Source organism: Narcine bancroftii, chromosome 5 (assembly GCF_036971445.1).
Source record: "Narcine bancroftii isolate sNarBan1 chromosome 5, sNarBan1.hap1, whole genome shotgun sequence".
Taxonomy (NCBI): domain Eukaryota; kingdom Metazoa; phylum Chordata; class Chondrichthyes; order Torpediniformes; family Narcinidae; genus Narcine; species Narcine bancroftii.
The window spans coordinates 74,530,217-74,553,701 of record NC_091473.1 but is presented as its reverse complement, the minus strand read 5'-3'; the positions used below and the strand labels follow the sequence as shown (position 1 = coordinate 74,553,701).

Sequence of the window (23,485 nt, the reverse complement as noted above, 5' to 3'; positions counted from 1 at the left end):
ACAGGGAGACTATTATCCACTCTCCCCTCCCCCCCCCCCCCCCCACCAATTTGAGGAGGAGTAGAGAGATGAACTATGAGACTGTGACCACGGCGGAGGACCAATGTCTTAAGAACACACAGGTGGTGGGCTGCAGGTGACTCAAGGTGAGGAACCCATGCCGGCCACGGGCTGCTGGTGACTGCGGACAAGGGACTCACACCAGGCTGTGGATTGCTGGAGATAGGCTCGAGACTGGCTAAAGGGGTAACAGAATTTGGAACCAAGATAGTGTAAGTGTGCCGAGAGCACTGAACATGTCAGAGGTTTAGATCTGGTGCTCGGTTTGCTGATGGTTTGGGCTGATGGCTGTATGGCTGTGGAGTCTGTGGGAATACTGGAGGTGAATCCATGGACACTCAATGACTCTGAGGGAACTCTCTTTTGCTTCTCTTTCTTTGACTGTCAGGGGAGGCAGGCAATTTCTGCTCATGGTGAATCTTTGTTTGTCTTATGGTAGATTAAAGGAAATGTCGTGTAATATCACACTCTCTGTTTTATTACTTGACAATAAAAGAATCTTGAACCTTGAAAGTTAAGTTGCCAAAGTTGCTGGTCAGTTGATAACAACTATATTTTCTGCTTCATAAAAGAATGGCGAGCTCTCCACTGGCCACCGTGACAGAGGTGCACCAAAGAAAAGGTACAAGGACTGCCTAAAGAAATCTCTTGGTGCCTGCCACATTGCCCACTGCCAGTGGGCTGATAATGCCTCAAACCGTGCATCTTGGCGCCTCACAGTTCAGTGGGCAGCAACCTCCTTTGAAGAAGACCTCAGAGCCCACCTCACTGACAAAAGACAAAGGAGGAAAAACCCAACACCCAACCCCAACCAACCAATTTTCCCTTGCAACCACTGCAACTGTGTCTGCCTGTCCCGCATCAGACTTGTCAGTCACCAACGAGCCTGCAGCAGACGTGGACATACCCCTCCATAAATCTTCGTCCGCGAAGCCAAGCCAAAGAAAAAAAAAAAGAATGGATATAGAGGTAGGTTCACAGGATACTCATAAAGAAGTTATTTTATCTCATTAGTCACAATGGGATCTTGCAAAGTAAACCAATATGGAAATACCATAAAATACATTGCTACCTCTGAGGAGTGAAAACATCATGGCTCAGTAACAGAACTACAACCAGCTTGGATTGGATTGGGCAGCAGAGTCCAGCAAAGCAAATATCTTTGGATTATAAATCCTGATTTTTTTTTCCCATCTTTCATTGTTAAATGGGGATGTATGTGTTTTATGTAATCTTTGGCTTGGCTTCGCGGACGAAGATTTATGGAGGGGTAATGTCCACGTCAGCTGCAGGCTCGTTTGTGGCTGACAAGTCCGATGCGGGACAGGCAGACACGGTTGCAGTGGTTGCAAGGGAAAATTGGTGGGTTGGGGTTGGGTGTTGGGTTTTTTCTCCTTTATCTTTTGTCAGTGAGGTGGGCTCTGCGGTCTTCTTCAAAGGAGGTTGCTGCCCGCCGAACTGTGAGGTGCCAAGATGCATGGTTTGAGGCGATATCAGCCCACTGGCGGTGGTCAATGTGGCAGGCACCTAGATATTTCTTTAGGAAGTCCTTATACCTCTTCTTTGGTGCACCTCTGTCTCAGTGGCCAGTGGAGAACTCGCCATATAACACGATCTTGGGAAGGCGATGGTCCTCCATTCTGGAGACGTGACCTACCCAACGCAGTTGGATCTTCAGCAGCGTGGATTCGATGCTGTCGGCCTCTGCCATCTCGAGTACTTCGATGTTGGTGATGAAGTCACTCCAATGAATGTTGAGGATGGAGCGGAGACAATGGTGGTGGAAGCGTTATAGGAGGCGTAGGTGATGCCGGTAGAGGACCCATGATTTGGAGCCGAACAGGAGTGTGGGTATGACAACGGCTCTGTATATGCTAATCTTTGTGAGGTTTTTCAGTTGGTTGTTTTTCCAGACTCTTTTGTGTAGTCTTCCAAAGGCGCTATTTGCCTCGGCGAGTCTGTTGTCTATCTTGTTGTCGATCCTTGCATCGATGAAACGGTGCAGCCGAGATAAGTAAACAGGTTGACCGTTTTGAGTACAGTGTGCCCGATGGAGATGTGGGGGGGCTGGTAGTCATGGTGGGGAGTTGGCTGATGGAGGACCTCAGTTTTCTTCAAGCTGACATCCAGGCCAAAGCGCCTCGGATGGCCCCCCAAAGTTCTGCAACAAGCCATGAAAGACCTCAACAATGAAGACGCTGTTTACATCCGGTACCGCACGGATGGCATTCTCTTCAATCTGAGGTGCCTGCACGCTCACACCAAGACACAAGAGCAACTTGTCCGTGAACTACTCTTTGCAGACGATGCCACTTTAGTTGCCCATTCAGAGCCAGCTCTTCAGCGCTTGACGTCCTGTTTATGTAATACCATTCAATGTACTATCTATGTTCCTTCAGTGTAGTCATCCCTTTAACAATTGTAACATGTATCCACATGCAGGCTTGTGTGAGGACAGTATTTGAGAACAAAAATTTCCAGAGAGAAAGGGTTTTTGGAGAGGAGGCAATGCCTACCGGCTTTGTGAAATATTTTATGAATAAAGTAGCTTTGTTTATTGTTTAAATTATTGCCTATTGCTAGCATTTTAGAGAGTTAAAAAGGAACACAGCGAGACATCGTTAATTTGCTGTCTGTTATATAATCCTTTTCAATTGCTGTCATTTTACACTTGTGATCTTTATATATTACCTTTCATTTGCTTTGTTTTTGTTCAGTGTCTTTTATTCAATAATATTTTTTTCAATGTATTTATATCAAAAGAATTCCAAAAATGTACAGCACATTAGAAGATTATTGAATCCATGGTACCTGAAAAAAATAACCGGTCAGACTAACCTCACTTTTCAGTTCCTTTTCCCCAATCTAGAAGAATATAACATAACATTTAAATACCTTTCAAGACTACTTTCAGATAGCATCTTCCAAACCAGATCGAAGGATGTAAGGTAGCTGTGGCTTTCTTCCCCTTCAATCCTCCTATAAGTAATTTTTAAAATATGTATCTTCCAATTATAGTCCATTCTGCCAAGGGAACTAAAGTTTTACCCATTCATTCTTGAAACATCCATCTCTTTTCCAATTTCATGGTCCTGAATAAATGTTTTTCTCAACCTCCACTATTCTAAAGAAGATAACACCAAACTAAATTCGCCAAACTCATCCCTCCAGGTCTCCTTTCCATGCTGTTATCGTGTCTCATCCTTCCTGTGATGAGATAAGCAGCACTCTGCTCTACTCTTCTATAGTGTTCTAACATGATGTCCCACCTTTACTGCAAGACAGTGAAGGAAAGCATTTTGAATGACTTCTTAAACACTTTCCCTTGCAGATATTGTGGATCTTTCTGTTCCTTTGTTTTTTTTTTGAGGGGATTCTGCCATTTATCGTGAATTTACCTCTCCTCCATACATTTCAAAGGATTGAGTGCAATTTCCCATTTCTCTGACTTTGGAACCAGTCCCATTGAAGTCTCTCTGCTGCCTATGACTTTCTTTCAGATTGTGAGCCACATGGTCAATTTTGTTTGCATCATTTAAAAACTTTTCAACCCATCTCCTTGTGACTACATAACATGAAGGATCAGCTTACCAATTATTGTATTCCCTTGGCTTTTAATTTTTATGATCAATAGAATATAGAAAAATATGGCACAATACAGGCCATTCAGCCCTTGATGTTGTGCTGACCCATGTATTCCTTCCTAAAAAATGTACCATGCCCTCCCTACCCAATAATCCTCTATTTTTCTTTCATCCATGCGTCTAAGAGTCTCTTAAATGTCCCCAATGTTTCAGGCATTCCAGGCTCTCACAACTCTCTGTGTAAAAACAAAAACTTGCCCATGATGTCTTCCCTTTACTTTGTACAATGTCCTCTGATGTTTGCGGTTCCTGCCCTGGGAAACAGGTGCTGCCTGTCCACCCTATCGATGCCTCTCATAATTTGATAGACCTCTATCAAGTCTCCTCTCAACCTTGTATGCTCCAAAGTGAAAAATCCAAGCTCTGCTAACCTTGCCCCATAAGATTTATTTGTCAATCCAGGCAACATCTTGGTAAATCTCCTCTGCACCCTCGCCATAGCTTCGACATCCTTACTATAATGAGGTAACCAGACTGAACAAATTACTCTAAGTGTGGTCTTACCAAAGATTTGGTGAGTTGTAACATATCCTTGCTACTCCTCAATTCAATTCAATCCCCTATTAATGAATCCCAGCATCCCATCAGCCTTTTAACTATCCTATCAACCTGTGTGACGACCTTGAGGGATGTATGGATTTGCATATCACGGTCCCTCTGTTCATCCATACACTTAAGTAACTGACCATTAACCCTGTACTCAGCCTTCTGGTTTGTCCTTCCAAAATGTATACTTATCTATATTGAAATCCATCTTGCACTTTTCTGCCCAACTTTGCATCCTATGTCATATGCAAACTTACTGACCCATCCTTCCACCTCTTCATCCAGGTCATTTATAAAATTCACAAAGAACAGGGGTCCCAGAACAGATCCCTGCAACACTCCATTAATCACTGACCTCCAGGCAGAATACTTTCCTTCCACAGCTAATTATTTATCCATACAGCTAATTTTCCACTGATCCTGTGACTTATGACTTTCTGTATGAGTCTCTCTTGGGGGACCTTGTCAAATGCCTTGCTAAAATCCATGTAGACCACATCTTCCACCCTACCCTTATCAACTTCTTTTGTTACCTCCTCAAAATACTCAATTAGACTGGACTTCTCCAAATGCTCATAGATCCTATCCTGAAGAATCTTCTCCATTACTTTACACACCACTAACGTAAAACTCAGCAGTCTATAATTCCCAGGATTCTCTCTATTACATTTTTAAATAAGGGGACAACATTTGCCCTTCTCCAATCCTCCAGCACCTCCCCTGCAGTCAAAGAGGATTCAAAGATCATAGCCACTGCTCCAGCTATCACTTCTCTCACTTCCCACTGCAGCCTGGATTATATCAGGTCTGGCTCCATGGACCTATCAATCTTGATGTTTTTATGAAGATTCACTTCCACTTCCACACAGGAGTACTCAATTTCAACCTCACCATTATCAAGGTCCTTTTCTGTTATGAATACTGATGCAAAGTATTCATTTAGTCCTCCCCAACTTCCTCTGCCTCCAGGCACATGTTACCTCCTTTATCCTTTTGTGGCCCCAGCTTCATTCTTGTCATCCTTCTCTTCTTCATATACTCCTAGAATGTCTTGGGGTTCTCCTTAATTCTACACGCCAAAGCCTTCTCATGCCCTCTTTGAGCTCTTCAAAGTCCTTTCTAAAACTCCTTCCAGGCTACCATATACTTCTCGTGAGCCCTTCCTATTTCCCGCTTCCTATATCTAATGTACGCTTCCTTCTTCCTCTTGACTTGTTGTCTGACCTGTTTCATCAACCAGTTTCCTTTTCTTACCATCTTTTCCTTGTCCCAGTGGGACAAACCTATCTGGAACCCTGCATGTTCTGTGCTTTCACCCTTAAACATCCGTTTCTAATTTATTCTCGCTAATTCCTGCTTTGTCCCTTCATAATTAGCACTTTCCCAGTTTGACTGTTTATATCTTTTCCCATAGCTATGTTGAAGCAAAGAGAGTTGTGGTCACTCTCACTAAAATGCTCCCCCACTGAGAGGGGTCTACCACCTGACCAGGTTCATTCCCCTGAACCAGATCCAGTATGGCATCTCTTCTAGTCAGCTTGTACACACCGGTAAAATTCAACCTCATCTATCTCTCTTCCAGTCATTAGGTGCCAGTCAATATTGGGGAAGTTGAAATCACCCATAACTACAACCCCAAATCCAAAATCTGCCTGGTTATCTGCTCCTTGGTGTCCCAAGGGTCCTACAGACTAATCCCAGCACAGTGATAGCTCCCTTCCTATTTCTGACTTATAGCCACACCAACTCTGCAGTGTCCTCCTTTTCTATAGCCATGATACTATACCTGATCAGTAATGGTACCCCCCCCCCCCACCTTTTCCATCTCCTATCCTAATATTTTTTAAACACCTAAACCCAGGTACCTGCATCAGCCAATCTTGCCTTTCCTCTAGCCAAGTTTCAGTAATGGCCACAACATCTTCAATATGAGTTCTTGATAGTAGCCATCACTCAAATCAACCCATCATTTCTGCTCAAAGTATTAACCGCAACATAAGAAATCCTGGTATAGGTCCTCTTCTCATCTGTGTCCACTGGTTCATTACAGGGGCAGGAGGAAGCAACATGGGACACGTTTTAAAAACATATATAAAAATGCATTGCAAAGCCCAACTATTTATTTACTACCACCTCTTGTCATTTCTGCAAGGATTATCTCTGAGTTTTAGGACAGAATTTAAAAAAAAATTTTGTTTTTGGTCCACTCCCAACTGAAAGATCTTTGGTTGCTAACTATCTTTCATTGAGTCCAGCTTGCTATTTTTCAAATCCAAGCTTATCCAGCAGGTATTAGCAGATTTTTAAATTGTCTTCAGTCAGGACCTGAACAATTACATTTTTGTTATGATTATAAGATATATATCAGTCTGTGTTCTCCTCTGTCAGCAAGGACTGAGATTAGCTAACTCTATACTTATTGGGACCAATCTGTAACCTTCCCAGTGAGTATGTCATGCATGTAACAGGCCAATATGGCTATACGAGTCTGTGCTCAATTTACACCCCATTAACCCCAGTATATTTTGAAGAGTGGGTGGAAACTGGAGCCCCTGGATAAAACCAACACAGACATGGGGAGAATGTATGAACTCCTTACAGACACCATGGGATTCGAACCCAGGTCCAGTCCTGATCACTGCCACTGTTAATGCATTACGCTAACCGCTATACCAACTATGCCACTGAATTAACTTGTTAAGCCACGAGAGTATCTTTATGATAACTTTAGAGTTGGTAATAATTTAATGAATTAAGAGGTGCTGAACTTCAGGAATGAAGGAAACCAAGGTGACCAAGGTGAAGGGATCCTTTATCATGCTGGCTGCTATCTTGAGGGAGTGCCTCATTTAGGTGTCTTCAATGGAAGGGAAGTTAGTGTCCATGAAAGACTTGGCTAGGTTTGCCTCTTTTTGCAATCTTCTGCATACCTGGGGACTTAAGTTTCTACACCAGGCTATAATGAAACCAGTCAATATACTTTCCACAGTCCACCTGTGGAAGTCTGATAGAGTATTTAATGACATACTGAATCACCTAAGACTCCTAAGAAAGGCATTAGTGTGCATTCTTCATGGTTTCCTCGATGTTCTTCTGACATGTGAATATTCAGAAATTTGAATATATCAACTCTCTCCTCTACCCTCCCCATCCATGGTCCCTTCCTAAAATCCACAATAAGCTCCTTGCTCTTAATGATGTTGGGTGCAAAGATTGCTGTTATGGCACCACACACCATTTCATGATCTCCATTCTATGGAGATTTGTGATTATGTTATTCAGCCAACAATGGTGGTGTCATCACTATTTATAGATTGTGTGAAGCCGAACTTGGCTTTGCAATCATGTGTGGAAAGGAAATAGAGCAAGAAACTTGGCCTGCCTTTCACTGATTTAAGAAAAGAATAAGATGATGATAAGACAATGAGTTTATTGTCATATATGTATTGTACAAACTACATATGCATCAACATTGCTACTTGCTGCAGTTGAACAGGCACTTTGTTTAAAAAAGAATTACAGTAGTATACATAATTTAAAAGAGACAATAAATATCAAATATTGATAAATCTTCAGCTACCTTCGTAAAAAAAGAAAAGTGAATTTGCAAAATGCAGACAGCCATTTTATGGTGTTGGAGTAGTTGTTGATTAGTGTCACAAGCAGAAATTCAAGAGTCTAATAAATGTTGGAAAGGAACAGTTCTTAAATTTAGAGATGCTGGTCTTCATGCCTGAAGGTATCTGTGAAAAGAAGTCGTGAGAAGAAATTGTGACCAAGGTGGTGGGGTCCTTTATGATGTTGGCTGCCTTCTTGAGGCAGTGCTCCTATAAATGTATTCAATGGATGGGAGGTCTGAGCCTGTGATGGTCCTGGCTATGTGTACCACCTTGTGAAGCCTTCTGCATTCCTAGGCATTCAAATTACCAAACCCAGGCTGTGATGCAACCAGTCCAGCAGTAAAAGTTTGATAAAGTATTTGACCACTCCTGGACGTTAATGCCAGGGCCTTGTTTCTTTGTAGTCTCTTCCTAATATTATCAAACATAGATGAATATTTAATTAGCTTACTTTGCACCTCACTTAGTGCTCTTATCTACTCCCAATTTTACCATCTCTTAACTCTGTGATTTCCCAGAGCATTGGAGATTCTTTCCCCAATTCTGCCAGTCACCTTTCACAAAATAATTATTGTGTATGCCATTGCATAGGGCAAATCAAAACTTTAAAAAATTCACCTGAAAATGGTGGTTGTCCTACACACCAGGTCTAAAATTCTTACCCTGACGATGGTCTTAACACTATCGTCGTCTTCCTACCGACTTCGATGCAAACTCGTGCATGTCCCATTAGTTATTTGCGAAGGCAAAGCATTTCTCCCAATCAGATTTGTCTGCTAAGTACAAGGTTTAACGGCCTGTTACAGGACCTGACTGGTTTATTTTAAAATATCCAACTAAAATTTAAACCTTTAAATAATAATATGTAATTAAAATATTGTGATTTGCTTTTAACAACATTCACTGGTCAACAGTAAGTGCAGATATTTTTTAGGGGGATGGGTCATATTATAGAAAGGATATTGCTCAAACCCAACATTTTAGGTGGAGATTACGGGGTTGTCCTATACAGATTCGGCCTATACAACAACACATATGCTAATCCAACTATTGAAACACCATTTGAAAATGTATAAAATCCTCCAGTTTCACTTCTATTGACTTGAAGGTACATGGATCCCATACTTGCTGCAAATTCAGGTATAAAGTGGATTCCTTGGAATTAGTGTCTGCAGTTGAATCCGGAACTTCAAGTGAACAACCTTTAGTTTGGACAGTTAATCTTCAAACTTCTGCTGCACAATGCAAATAATTAAATAGCAGTCTCTTAAACAGTTTTTACCCTTCCATTTAAAAATTTGCACACATGCTTCTCACAACCTCTGGTCTTTGAACTTCAGCTCTATGTTTATCTCTCTTTTATTCCAAGCCTGTCACACTTTTGCCACATAATCAACACTGTTTTTAGTACAGGTTACGTTTGATGGGGTATTTTCATTTTGCAAATTGATAGCTTTTGAGTTTCCCTGCTTTTACATTACAAGTGGGACAACGATGCCACAAGGAGCACCTAGAGCAGATAGATCAGTGCAATGTTGCCAATTAGAAACTGCAATTTACGAAAAAGGACATAAAGCCTACTGAATATTTTCTCTTCGAATTAAGAAAGTTAAAATGAAATTTAATGGAGATTTTTTTTCTCCTTTGAAGTTTTAATAAGTTGTGCAGAGAAAGAATGTTTGGGTTGTGCTCTTAGTGAAATAAAGAGAGAGAATAGAAATAGTTCATTTGTGTATGAAGTTGGTGTGTATGTGGATGACTTTGCTGGAGGGAATGCCAGAGGAAAAGTTCATTGTATCCTATTAGGAGAAAAATAGAGGACAAATTGAAGCATTGGAAAATGTGTTTCTTCACAATTCTACTGGCGTCAGAAACTGTGGCTCCTTCACTCACCTGAAGACAAACATTAAAAAAAAAGACAATTGCAGAATATGTGCCAGTTTATGACCAGTTCATGCATCTGGTGGATTTCCTCTGGGTGTTTTGGTTTCCACCCACCTTCCAAAAATCTACAGGGATTGTAGGTGAATTGGGTTAGAAGGGCCAGTTACCGTGCTGCATGTTATAAATTTTGCACCTCTGATATTAGGAAAACTTTTGTAATGTCCAGATTAATAAACACTTTTCAAAATCCACTGGAGACATTGTTTATCCTCTCAATTCTCAATAAAAAGTGCAAAGAGAGCTGCAAAAATGAATTAATGTGTGTTGCATGAATCAGCTCTAGATGAGAATGAGGCAACAATTGGAATTACTTTGAAAGCAGCATGTTAAAATCAGACAGAATTTGATCAAAAATCTATATTTCACTACAATTTTGATGAAGTTCATTATGGAGTATGTTGATTGAACCATGGAGTTCATTGGCTGTTACACATTTAAACATCTATAAAATAAACAGTGCAATGCACAGGAAATATCCAGGTTCCAATAGTATATTTAAATGATCCAATAACAATGATTGTTGAGGAAACTTTAAATATATGTCCTTCTGGAACTGAAAGTTAAATAAAATGTTGCTGCTTTTGTAAGACTATTGTAAAATGTAGAAATCTGAATTTGTTTCAGTTCAGCATTTTACGTATCAGAAATTACTAATCTAGCCATTTTTAATGAGGTCCCTACAGTAATCAATACAGCACATTTAAGAAAAAAAATCTTATTTTCTTTTCACCTCACATAACATAAATGTGTTTTTTATATGTAGTCAGTAGGAGAGAAGTTTGGAAGAAACCAAAACTTGACTGGCTTATTTTGGTTACTGATTACATAATAAAACATGAGTAAATTTTGAGCAGTGTTCTAAAGGAACTAAGGCCAAAAAATGTTGAGAATGGCTGCTCTGAATTATTTCAAAAGCTTATTTAATGCTTAGTTAAAACTCGTGAGCTTCATTTCTTCAGATAGCCTGTTGTGTTAATTTCTATCTTTTCCTTACAGGTTACAGTGGCCTTGATAAGTTTCTTTGAAACAATGTTGTTGGCTTATCTCAGCTATAAGGTAAGATTTTTTTATTTGAAATTGTTGCTTGGCAACTCACTGCATGCCCAAACTCTCTGGATTCAGGAGATCCATCAGATTGTTTTTACTAGCTGATCATGAAACAAAGGTCAGGAAAATTTGTATTACTGTCTATATGTGTGTAATAGTTGAATTTTGTGGACTATTTATTAGGGTAAAATTTAGGGGGTCGAGTGTTATGCATTTACTACTTTTGACCGTGATAAGTACCTGTATCATTTGAGGCATCAGGAGCTTAGATGGGCAAGAGGGCAGCTGGGACCAGGAAGTAAGTCTGCATTCCAAACATCGGAAACTCAAATGGGCAGGTGGCTGAGGCGAGAGTCCGCCATTGGGTCTTCAAAAGCCTGGATGGGCAGGTGGGTGGCCAGGGCTTAGATGAGAATCTGCAGTCAGTGGATCAGGAACTCAGATGGGGGGCAGGCGGCTGAGGCAAGGGTCTGTGATCGGGGCGTCAGGAGTCTGGAAGGGTGGGCAGTCAAGGCAAGGGTCCACGGTCAAGGCATTGGGAGCTCAGATAGATGGGCAGGCGGCCTGAGCCTAGGTGAGAGCCCGCGTTTGGTGTGTCAAGATCTCGGATAAGTGGACAGGCAGCTGAGAATAGGACCCACTGTCGGGGCACCAGAAGCTCTACTGGGCAGGCAGCTGGTGTGAAAAATAGGGGAGTTGACTTTTACATGCAATATATGGAAAATACCAGAAATTTGGGCCAAAGATAGGGGGTAATCTTTTACATATTGCACATGTATATCAAGTAAATGAATTAATATAAGGTAACAGCCTCTTTTTCACCTCTGTTGTTAAAGTGGAATATAGTGGTTTCATTTCAGTAATTGGTTTGGTAAAATTTATGAGAAGTTGACGATTAGTAAAATAAAATATATATTAGTAACTGGTGCCACATTTATGTTCATTATTTGGATAAATGTAATTCAATCATTTGATGAGCATTGAAAACTTTTTAAAAAATGTTCCCAGCTGGTGGGAATTTGAAAGAAAAGATGAAACGAGTTTATCTTTTCTTCAAGGCAAACAATTTGTTCACAAGGTTGTTAAGTCTTTGTTTATGAACCATCTTAAAGACAGCTGTTTTCCACTAGGAGTAATTAAAATACTCAGGAAGGAATTGATTCATTTGCAGAGCTTGATCAAACATGCATTCTGAATCAATCAAATTTCTAGTAGGTTATTTGTGCTGTAGGTGGTCTAACAGTTTCAGGTTCCGGACTGATGGGAAAGAACTCACTGGGAAGATATACTTACAGAAAAAAAAGGTGTACTGGAATATTTATCCATGCTCATAGCTGACAACATGGAATAGGTTAGACAATGGCAGGTTTTGCAGTGATTTTGTTTAAAAATATACAAAGACAAAACTGTTAATGAAGGGTTGGAAGCTGGAGGACATGCATGCAAGGTAATTGGCAAAATAAATAAGGTGAGGTGAAGAGTTGAATTAAAACATATAACTGAATAATACTCAGAAAGGAAATGGAGATATACTTAATTGAATCAAATAGCTGTAAATTTATACTTTGGAAGAGGCTATACAACCCATTGTATCTTTGCTGGCCTAAAATAGTTTACGTTAATCTCATAGTTTTACAGTGTAGCTCATGAAGTGTTCATTTGGGACTTGCACAGTGATTGGTAATGCCCTGAAGAATGTTGATGAACAGATAAACTAAGCAGCACAGGTGCAGGGTTCCATAAAAGTGGTGACACAAAGGTGGTTGATGGGTTGGTAAAGAGGTATTTGGTATACTTGTCTGTGTTAGTCAGGCATTGAGTTCAAAAGTAGAGATGTCATGGGGGGAACCATTAGCAGAGTGATTTGTGAGCGCCAATGAGCTAGGCTCGAATCCAGTGCTGCTTGTTTCTGCATTCTCCCGTCTGCATGGATTTCCTCCGGGAGCTCCAGCATCCTCCCACCCTTCAAAATATTTGGGGGTTCTAGGTTAATTAGGGTATTTTGGCAGCATGTAGGCTGAAAGGGCCTGTTACCATTGCTGCATGTCTCAATAAATAAAATTGCATAAAATTCGACAGGATGCTGGTGAGACTACATTTGGCATATTTTGTGCATTTCTAGTCACCCAGATGCAGAAAGGGTATTACTAGTCTGGAAAGTTTCCAGCAGTAATCACAACATATGCAGACTTTCCTATTTAACTTCACATGAATGTTAACAGGGCTGGTGGGATTGAGCTACAATGGATGGGCTTTTACCCTGGAGCAACAGAGGTTCAGGGAGGAGTGATGAGACCTATCAAAAGTCATGAAGGGCATAGATTAGGTAAAATATCATTGTTTTTTTTTTCTCCCAGGTTAGAGGAATCTGAAACTAGAGGTCATGGATTAAGGTGATGGGGAAAGATTTTAAAAAGGACTATTTTTACATAGGGTGGTGGGTATTTAGAAGGAACTGACAGAGAAAGTAATAGAGGTGGGTACAATTTAAGAATTAGTGCTTCACAACTGCCGCATGGTTAGAACAATGCTATTATATTGCCAATGACCCAGGTTCGATTCCAGCACGGTGTGTGAGGAGTTTGTACATTCTCCCTGTGTCTCTGTTAATTTCCTCCAGGTGCTCCACTTTCCGCCCATCCTTCAAAACATACAAGGAGTGTAGGTCAATTGGGATATTTTGTCAGCTTGGGTTCATGTGCTGGAAGAGCCTGTTACCATACTGTATGTCTAAATTAAAATTTAACTTTGGGAACCCAGGTTTGAGGAGAAGACACCTCTTCAGACTGCAGAAAGACAGGTATTTGAAAAGAAAAATGGCTACAGAATCAGGAAATGGAAAATGTGGAACAGAATATTGGATACACTCAGCAGGGCAGTCAGCACCTGTGGGGGGAGAGAGAGAGAGAGACACGCACACACAGTTAACATCTTGGGTTGCTGAACTTTCATCAAATCTGGGCAAATTAGAAATTGAAGTTGTCATAAGATGTTCTGACAAGGACAGCTGTTATGGCTGAATAAAAGTGTTTGCCTATCTTTATCCAACTTTATCTCTGCTGGCCTCAATACTTGTCTACCCCGCCTCTCCACTAATCCATAATTAACTGATCTTTCAAATATTTATCTATCTTTTGTCATTAAAGAGTTGTTATCCACCATCCTCATGAGAAGAGAAACCTAGAGATTCACTTAAATGATTGATCGCTTATTTTCTTGCTGTGTTCCCTTGTTTATGACTCTTCCAACATTAAACCCTGCCAAGTCCCTTTTTGTGATTTTTGTTATACAACATTCTTCTGAACTGAAATACCGATACAATTCTTTACCCCCTCCTTACATCTCCCCCGGACCATGAGTCCCAACACTGAACTGGCCTTACTGCTCCTGGAGATCTTCCAAACCTCCATCCTCAACCTCACAAAGACAGCTTCCACTTCTTCTATTTTCACAAGCAGGCCTGCCTGCATTAACTGATTGTTTCAGCTTGTTCTTGTCCCATAGAATTTTTTACCTTCAGTCCATTCTTTCTTCCCTCTTGAGTCTTGTCTATAGCCCATTTTACACAGAACTTGAAAGTTGGGTTTTATACACCTTTTGAGCACTGTGTGAAAGAATTGAAAGGTGGGGAGGGGGAGTCCTAGACTTACCCATCTTTGATCCTCCAAGGTAGGTAATCTCAGCGGTAGAGCATATTTGACTCATGGAGCTGGCTTTTTTACGGTTCTTCATAAACACGCAAGCCGGCTTACTAAGATGGGTCATGTCTATGGGAACACAGCAGCTTTGCAGTATAAAAAGGGATTATGATAATCTATGGCTGGCTGCTACTTTAGCTTTCAATGTCTAAAGTAGTTCATTTTCACCATGGATGTTCAAACAGTTCACATATTCATCCCAAAGCAGGATCACCTGAGCACATCCTGTTTCTTCCCTGAGCAGCTGCTGAACCATTCTCCTTCAACTGCCAATCTTCTTTGCCTAAATGAGTTTGTTTTATCAACTAACAACTTTGTCGACTGCATTAATTTCCTCCAGATAAATTATAACCATGGGAATCTGATTGGGATTGGGACCAAACAACGCTTGGCTCTGTTCGATATGTGGAAAATTCCCTGTTGCAGTCTTATTTGCACTTCCTATCTCACTTCTTTTGTTGGCACTTTGATCTCTGCCATGGTGCTGTTGCTCATCTTGCACAGATGTCAAATGTTTCCCACCTTTGCTGTCAGTTTCAACCCTGTTCTTACTTCACAGGGTTCATCTCTGACTTTACCCTTCTCTTGCTTGGTTAAGTTTAGTATTCATGGATAAATTAGAGACTGAAATCCATTGCAACTCCACTGATTCCCATCTTGACTATATCTTTTTCAATCTTACTTCCTGTTATTGGCTCCCAGTTTATCCGGCTCTGTCATACCTACATCTTCCTATCTTTTCACACTAGTACATTCACGGTGCCTTTTTTGTTTACCTGAAATTTGGCTTCCCTTCCACTGTGGTTGTCAGGACTTTTAACTATATCTGTTCCATTGGTCATACTTTTGCCATTGCCATTCTCTCCTCCCACTCAGAGTAAGGATAGGGTTCCTTTTGTCAGCACCCTTGACTTTGAGTGTTCCAAGTTCATGTATCTTTTACATAATCTGCACCACATTCAAGGCAATGCCACTGCTTGTACCCTAACCAGAAATCAAGAGATCCACAAACTACTGAAGACCAGGTCTAAGGGCTTCAGGTGGTTCAGAAAATGTACAGAAAGACCAGATACAATATCCAAAGGCCATTACTAATGCAAAAGGATAACTCTGAACCAAGCTGAAGTCTCAGAGAATGTTCCTGGCAACTGTGGCAGGCCTGTATGTCATTGCATCAAACAAAGTAAAACAAGGTGGTATCATTAATTGCAATACACTTCTTCCAGACCAGCTCAATGCCTTCTATGCTTGTTTCAAAAGGAAATACAATTACTCACCATCACAAGTCTCCACTGCCCCAGTGACTTGTTGCTTTCAGTTTCTGAGGCTGATGTAGAAAGAACTTTCAGTCTGGAAAATCCTCAAAGTGCATCTGGCCCAGAGGTGTACCTAGCTGTGTCCTTCAGGTCAACTGGCTGGAGTATTTGAAGATATTTTCAAGCTCCCATTTCTGTGGTCTCATGTTGAGCAAGGTAACCTGCCTCAGCGATTATCAGAGGTGGAACTTGTGTCCACTGTGAAGAAGTGCCTTGCCCGCTTCACTCTTCTCAGGAAGTACTGTTTCTGTTGCACCTTCCTTCTAAGTGAAAAGATGTTGAGTGTTCATGATAGGTCACTAGTTAATTGAACTCCAAGGAACTTGGTGCTCTCCATTCTCTCTGCTATGGAATTGTTGATGTGTAGTGGAGGGTGGTTGTTCTTGGTCTTCCTGAAGCATATTCATGCTGACATAGACAAGTTTGACTTCAATACAATCCATAATATTGCTGACGACACCACCAATCTTGGCCAAATAATGGGCAATGATGAGTCAGAATGCAAGGTGGAGATCAAGAATCTCGTTGGGTGGTGCCACGATAACAATCTGCCCTCAACATCAACAAGACCAAAGAACTTATTATGGCTAGTTAGGAAAGAGAGGCTGAGTTACTGCACACCTGTCTGCATATGGACAGAATGGCGGTGGAGAGGGTTAGTTCCTTCAGATTGCTGGGAGTCTATATCTCTCCTGGAGCCAGCACATCAAGGCAACCACAAAGAAGGTATACCAAGGCCTCCACTTTCTAAGAACTCCAAGGAAATTTGGCATGTCATCAAATCCTCTATCAAACAAGAGTACAACTTTAATTATCTGAAATCCGTTTCTCTGAAATCCTCACTTATCCGATTTTAAAAAAATTCAGTTAAATGAGGGTATCTGAAACAAATCAGAAATCCTCATTTATCCAAATTTTTTTCTGTGCCAAACTGACCTCATAGGTTGAAAAAAAATTCTTTGTTTCAGGTAACCCCCCTCCCATCTCTCTTTCTATTTCTTCTTTACCTTCCCCTATTGACTTTTCTCTCCAACTCTCTCTCTCAAACTGCATGCCCCTGTTTCCCAGCCACAAGCAGTTAGAAAATTCCCTTGTCCTGGTGTCATCAATGAGAGCAGCCTCCAGGGCAGGAGTGGGGATGTCAGGATCCCAGGCAGGAGCGAGGACATCATGGGCCCTGGGCAGCAGCTGGGACGTCGGGGTCCCGGGCAGGAGCAGGGATGTTGGGGTTCAAGGCAGCAGCAGGGATGTCGGTGTCCTGGGGAGGAGTGTGGATGTTGGAGTCCTGGGCAGGAACGGGGACATCAGGGTCCCAAGCCAGGGGACGTGTCGGATATCGGCGGTGGCAAGCATTTTTTTTTGTGAGAATTAAGCATTATTTTAATGCTTAAAAAGCCTTTCATTGTTGGTTATTGTTGTTTAAACACTGTTCCAAGTGATTTGCTGTCGCTACTGGGCTATTTTTTTTAATGACCAGTTTTAAAACAAAAATGTTTATCCGACATAGGCTTGGTCGCGACCATTTCAGATAATCGGAGTTGTACTGTACTGTAAGTGCACAGGAGAAAGTATACTGACTAGTCTGTTTTGGTAATTCGAGTGCCCAGGAATGCAGTAGGTTTCAGAAAGTTACAAACACAGCCAGGTCCATCACAGACTCCAATTTCCCATCTACTGAAGACATCTATGTGAGATGCTGCCTCAAGAAGGCAGCCAATACCATAAAGGATTCACATCATTCTAGTCATCTACCTACTACCTTTGGGATGAAGATACAGAAGTCTGAAGTTTAGCACATGTCATTCAGGAGCAGGCCTTTATCCAACTGCAGTTAGGCTCTTGAACCTCCCCACTCTACACAAACCAGAAACAACTCCAGCACCACAAAAGGTCGGCATAATTGAAAACAAATTTACTACTCTTCAACTAACTGTAACTGTGAATATTTTCTAACTTTTATATTTATTATCTCTGTACTGGGGTAATTTAATATATATAATTAGAGTTTTTATGAAAAATACCAATTTGGCTGCAACAGTTAAGAATTTTGGTCCACATGTACATTGCACATATATGTTTGACAATAAACTCATTATCATTCAAGCACAGGAGATGCAAGAACTGCATTATCATGTCTTCCCTTCCCATCATCCAGAGATTCAACATTTCCATCAGAAATAAAGCAGCAATTAATTAGTGCTGCTTCCAATTTAGACACGTTGTGGTCTTTAAATTTGAAGAAACCAAATGCAGTATTCACCGTGATTTTGCAGAAATCCTTCATTCTGTCTGCAGAGATCACCCCGAGTTTCCTGTCACTCTAATTCTCCAATATGTAGATGTGCTCTGACATCTCTGTTTTTTGGCCACTTGCACTGTGCTGCTAAAGTCCAAGATAAGCTTAAGGAGGAGTGCCCTATCTATTAACTGACTACATTGCAGATCATGAAATTCAACAATTTCAGATAACCATTTTCAAACTTTGTGTCAGAACTGGCCAGCAGTAGAAGATTACCAACTTATATTTAACTGAGGTTTTTTTTTCTCATTACACAGATGTAACCTGTAACCTGGATTGAGTATTTCCTGTACTCACTTTTATTTAAGTTTTTCGACAATCACAGGATTTCATGTTTTTTTCCCCCCCCTTCTTTGTCGTAATTCATCCTTGATAACATTTCCTGCAGACAGATCAGGTCCAATTAGTAAGGTATTATCACCCTTACTCAGCAGCCAGCCACCACCACCATCTTTGTGATGGCCTCTCTCGATTTCTGTCCTAAATTGTAACCTAAAATGTTTGATTTCTTTCTTTTATATACCTGATGAAAAGTCACCTAAAAATTTACTTGTGATTTTCTGTTTCCACTGATTGTCTGATCTGCTGATCATTTCCAGCATTTTCAATTTATTTTTAATTACTTAGCTCTTCCATTTCTAATGTTGTTAGATTTAAAAGTCCATTCAATTTAGAAGAAATTACAACAGTGAATTGGCTGGCAGATTTGCTGCTGTACTTGTTTTGTTATGCATAGTTTTTAAGGCAGAATCGAATGAATGTCTTTTGCCATCGCTTGAATGGTTTAAAGTTGTCACCGAGCAAGACTATTGCAAGAAAACTGTCTCAATGGGCAGAGCACTGCAGAAAAGTGCTGGAGAAGTGGTCAGGCCTGAACCATTGGTTACCCTTCACTTCCTATAGATGCTGTGTGACCTACTGATTTTCTCTAGTACTTTGGTACATTGCACTTCAATCAAGGCATCTGCAGACGTTCCAGTTCCCCTCTCAATGGGCAGATCTGCCTTCAGACAAACAATATTGGAAATAACTAGCTCATCCAGAAATCCAAATGATTTGTGGTGCTGAATAAAATTTTAAAAAGCAAGAATTATTTCCTTCCTCCAAAAAGAACATCACGTGATAAATGCAATATCCTGCAACAATTTGGTTGACCAAAATACAGTTAATGCTGCATCAGCTAACCACAAAAATATTACCTCTGTTATTCCATTATTTCTGCACACAAACTCCTGATTGTTCAAAAATACTCATTCACATTGACAATTCTTGTGCTTTACTAATGACCAAAACCAAATTACTTTCAACTGGATGGGATATAATCCATGCATAGTAACTTAATTCATACAAATTGGATTTAAATCACGAGCTGCAACAAATCATTTCATGTATTTCAAATGCGATGTGTTTTTGAAAACAGTACATTTGCCATTATTTGAAGTTGGCATTTGAGGATTTTTTGGTTTCAGAATAGCATAGCTCCATTTAAATGTTCAAAGTGTGGGTCATAAATTATTCTCATGAATATGGCAATAGCGACAAGATTGTGCATAATGTTTTCTTTCAGCAAATTAGAATCAGCGTCAGAATTTATTGTCATGAACAAGTCACAATATTCTTTGTCTTTTAACAGCACCATAGCACTAACATTCATTTAAACCACCTTACAAAATAAATTAAAAATAGTGCACAGTAAGGCAGTGTCCGATGGCAGCGACGATGAAGTGAGTGCTCATCTTTAGGCTCCTGTACCTTTTATCTGACCATAGCAGAGTGAAGAGGGCATGACCTGGGTGGAGGGAGGTCTCTTGATGATAGAGGCTTCTTTCTTAAGACACCGTCTCTTGTAGATGTCCTCGATTATGTTATGTCTAGACCCCATGATGTCGCAGGCTGAGTAAACAATCTTTTGGAATTTTTCTTGCCTGAGCGTTGGAACCTTCAAAACAAACCAGCCAGAAAACTCTCCACAGTACACCTGTAGAAGTTTTCGAGAGTCTTCGGTGACATACTGAATCTCCTTAAATACCTCACAAAGTTTTGCTGTTGGTGAGCCTTCTTCATGATTGCATTGATAGGGAGGCTCCAGGACAGATCCTCGAAGATGTTGACACCCATAAAATTCTTGACCTTTTCCACTACTGAGTCCTTGATGAAGACTAGATTGTCTTCTCCTGACTTCCTCCTGAAGTTCACAATCATCTAACACTGAGTGCAAGGTTGTTGGTGTTACACCACTCAACGAGCTGATCTATCTCACTCCTGTACATTTCCTCATTATTGCTTGTGATTTTGCTGACAACCGTGGTGATATTGGTAAATGTGTAGCTAGAATTGGAATTGTGCCAGGCCACACAATCATGATTTATAGTGAGTAGAGCAGTAGGCTAAGCATGCATCCTTGAGGTTGATCGTCAGGAAGGAGGAGATGTTTTTTCCAATTCATATTGACTATGGTCTTCCAATGAGGAAGTCGAGGATCCAGTTGCAGAGAGGGGTGCAGAGGCCCAGGGCTTGGAGTTTGTTGTCCAGCACCATGGTGTTGAAAGCTGAGCTGTAATCTATGACAAGTAACCATATGTGCATGAGTTGATGTTTTCAAAGTGATCCAAAGCTAAGTGGAGAGCAAATGATATTATGTCTGCTGTAGAGCAATTGTGATGATAGGTGAATTGCAGTGGGTCCAGACCTTTGCTTAGGTACGTGTTACTTCTGGTTATGACCAGCCTCTCAAAAGCATTCATCGCAGTAGAAGTTAGTGCTACTGGATGATAGTTGTTGAGGTAGCTCACTTTGCTCTTCCTGGGATGTTTGATGCCCTTTTTGAAGCAGGTGGGAACCTCTGACTGCAGCAATGAGAGTTGAAAATGTCCAAGAACATTCTGGCTCGTTGGTTGGCACAGATTTTCAGTATCCTGCCAGGTACGCTGTCAGGTCCTGACACCTTGTGAGGATTCACCCTCTTGAATAATGTTCCAATGTTGGCCTAAGACATATCACAGGGTCCTCAGCTTTTCAGGGATTCTTGTTGGTACTGTTGGTTTCTCCTTCTTAAAACAAGCATAGAAGGTGTTCAGCTCATCGGGTAGTGAAGCATCACAGCCATCTATGGTGTTCGTCCTGCACTCCCTGCCATAGCTGGCGTGTATCTGTCTCTGTCTCTAGCTTCCTCTGCAATTTAATGTGACAGTTAAATACACATGTTGTATTGGTGTAAAATAGTTTTGGCTTCACATCAAGTAAAAATATATGGTGTCCCTTGTCATTAAAATCAAAATTAGATAAGCAGTGAGAATGCAGTGTGAAATTACTTCAAGCCCTATCTTTGCATTGGTTGCAACAGTAAAGCTATAATCAGTAACTCTGGGAACATTGTAACTTAATTTGTTTAGTTATAATTGCAATTTAATTTGTTCCATTTTTATTTTTAGAACAGAGATGCCTGTCTCAATTGAGGTGGCATTTCAGTACCAGAGAATGGAAAACTTGATTCTCCCCTGGATTGATGAGGTTGTGTTGCATATCTGGACAGGTGCCAGACTTGTAACTGTTGTGTTGTTTTCTGTCTGCTGCAACATATGAAGGAGTCTGAAATCACCGAACAATTTTCTTCAATCTCTTTTCATCATAATGTAAAATGTAGCCATATTGTGGCCTACAATTTGAAAGTGTTGAAATTGGCAGAACTTTAATTGATATTCAGCACAAACTATCTTGCAAGTGGTTTAATCCTTTTCACATGGATTGAGAGCACATGTTTTGGCACCTTTTACTCTTTAAAATTCACCCTCTTTGAGACGACAGAGAGCATTTTGCGCTGCTGACAGGATAAATTCCTGGGCACTTTTTTGGTCAATCTTGATATTCAACTGATGACATAGAGCTGATGAAATCAGCACTGATTTTTAAACGGTGAAATTCATGAGGTGATCTTTGAGAAGGAAAAGGTCTAAAGGAGATCTTGAGGTGTAAAAATGTCACACTGAGAAGTTGGTACCTGGAATGAGCTGCCAGAGTTGGTGGAGGCAGGAACAGAAACAACATTTAAGAGGCAGAGCATAGAGCGATATGAATTATTCAAGATCTGACTTTCCTTTAATGTCACATAATAAAATAGAATGTGTAATATTACACAAAATTTCCTTCTGCCTGCTGTAAGGCAAAGAGTCACTGTTAGTGTTGCCAGGTCCCCTTAATGTAGGCAAGTAGAATTACTATAGATCGGCATGATCATAGGCATGGAGACAATAGTCCAAAGGGCCTTTTTCCATGTTGTACTGTACAATGCTATGATTCAATTACATTGACTCAGAATCTGATAAAGTCTGGCTTTATCTGCTGGTAAGTGTACTTGAAAGGTTCTAACCTATACAATGGCACAATGTTTATTCTCAGTGCCCTAGCATGTGTATGCCATGTATATCATACAACTTTCTTGCAATTCATTACCACCTGCTGTTGTCTTGTGTTGGTCAATTTTTGAGGATATTTTAGAAGATGCTGAATATTTTATTAAATGAGAAAATAGGAGTTTTACAATAGATAAAACTGTGTAATCTAATTTAGTTCATTGATACTCGCCAAAGCAGTGGTCGAAACAGAACTTTTTCTTTCTGGCAAAGAAAGATTTTTTTTTGTTTTACATGAATTAGAAATATTTTAAAATGATCAATAAAAATACATCATCACTGAACTGTCTTATTTTAGAAGTCAGTCTCTTTGTAGGAATACTATAAAAAGCCATAATGTATTTGTTCTTTGATGCATTTGTCAAATACATAAATATAAAGAGATTGCAACAATGTTTGATTTGGGAAAGAAAGAAGAATCACACAGGCATAATGGGAAATGATAAGATGAAAAATTAAAGCTAAATTCAATTTTGATATATCACACAATTATCTTACTTCTCTCTATGGAAGCAAATCCAGTAAGAAAGACCCAGCTCTGAATTCAGTTCCTCAATTATACAGTATATGCAGACAGGAATGTCAAAGTAAAATTGTGCACTGGCGCAATCAGTTTGACAGTGAACAGTTGTGACCAAGAGCTAAATTTCTCCCTCTGGCATGATTCCTGTCCCAGGATTTTAAATTGTACCTTTCATCTCCCTCTTTTGGAGCATTTATGGAATTATCAAACTTTTTTTGGATCAATCAAAAGGTTGTTGGCTTTGCTAAAGACTTGTTATGTAAACGGGATGAATAATTTTTTGCCCTCCTGAAATAAGAATTTCACTACCCATGAATAACACCACAGCCTTACTCAGAACAGCTGTTACTCTTTGCAGGGCTCTGCAACCATACAACAG

The 23,485-nt window shown here is 40.4% G+C and overlaps 1 protein-coding gene and 1 long non-coding RNA gene across 4 annotated transcripts in view; one reads left to right on the top strand and one right to left on the bottom strand.

Annotated features, from left to right (window-relative positions):
• The window catches only part of kcnt2a (potassium channel, subfamily T, member 2a), a 1,068,826-nt gene that overhangs the window by 354,053 nt on the left and 691,288 nt on the right, over nt 1-23,485 (top strand). For all 3 annotated transcript variants that reach the window (XM_069937843.1, XM_069937844.1, XM_069937847.1), the window contains exon 6: nt 10,811-10,870. In XM_069937843.1, coding sequence (XP_069793944.1) covers nt 10,811-10,870 — 60 coding nt within the window. The remainder of the gene's footprint in view (nt 1-10,810; nt 10,871-23,485) is intronic.
• LOC138763539 (uncharacterized) overlaps nt 1-23,485 on the bottom strand; it is a 289,909-nt gene that overhangs the window by 182,860 nt on the left and 83,564 nt on the right. The gene's annotated exons all lie outside the window — the stretch shown is intronic.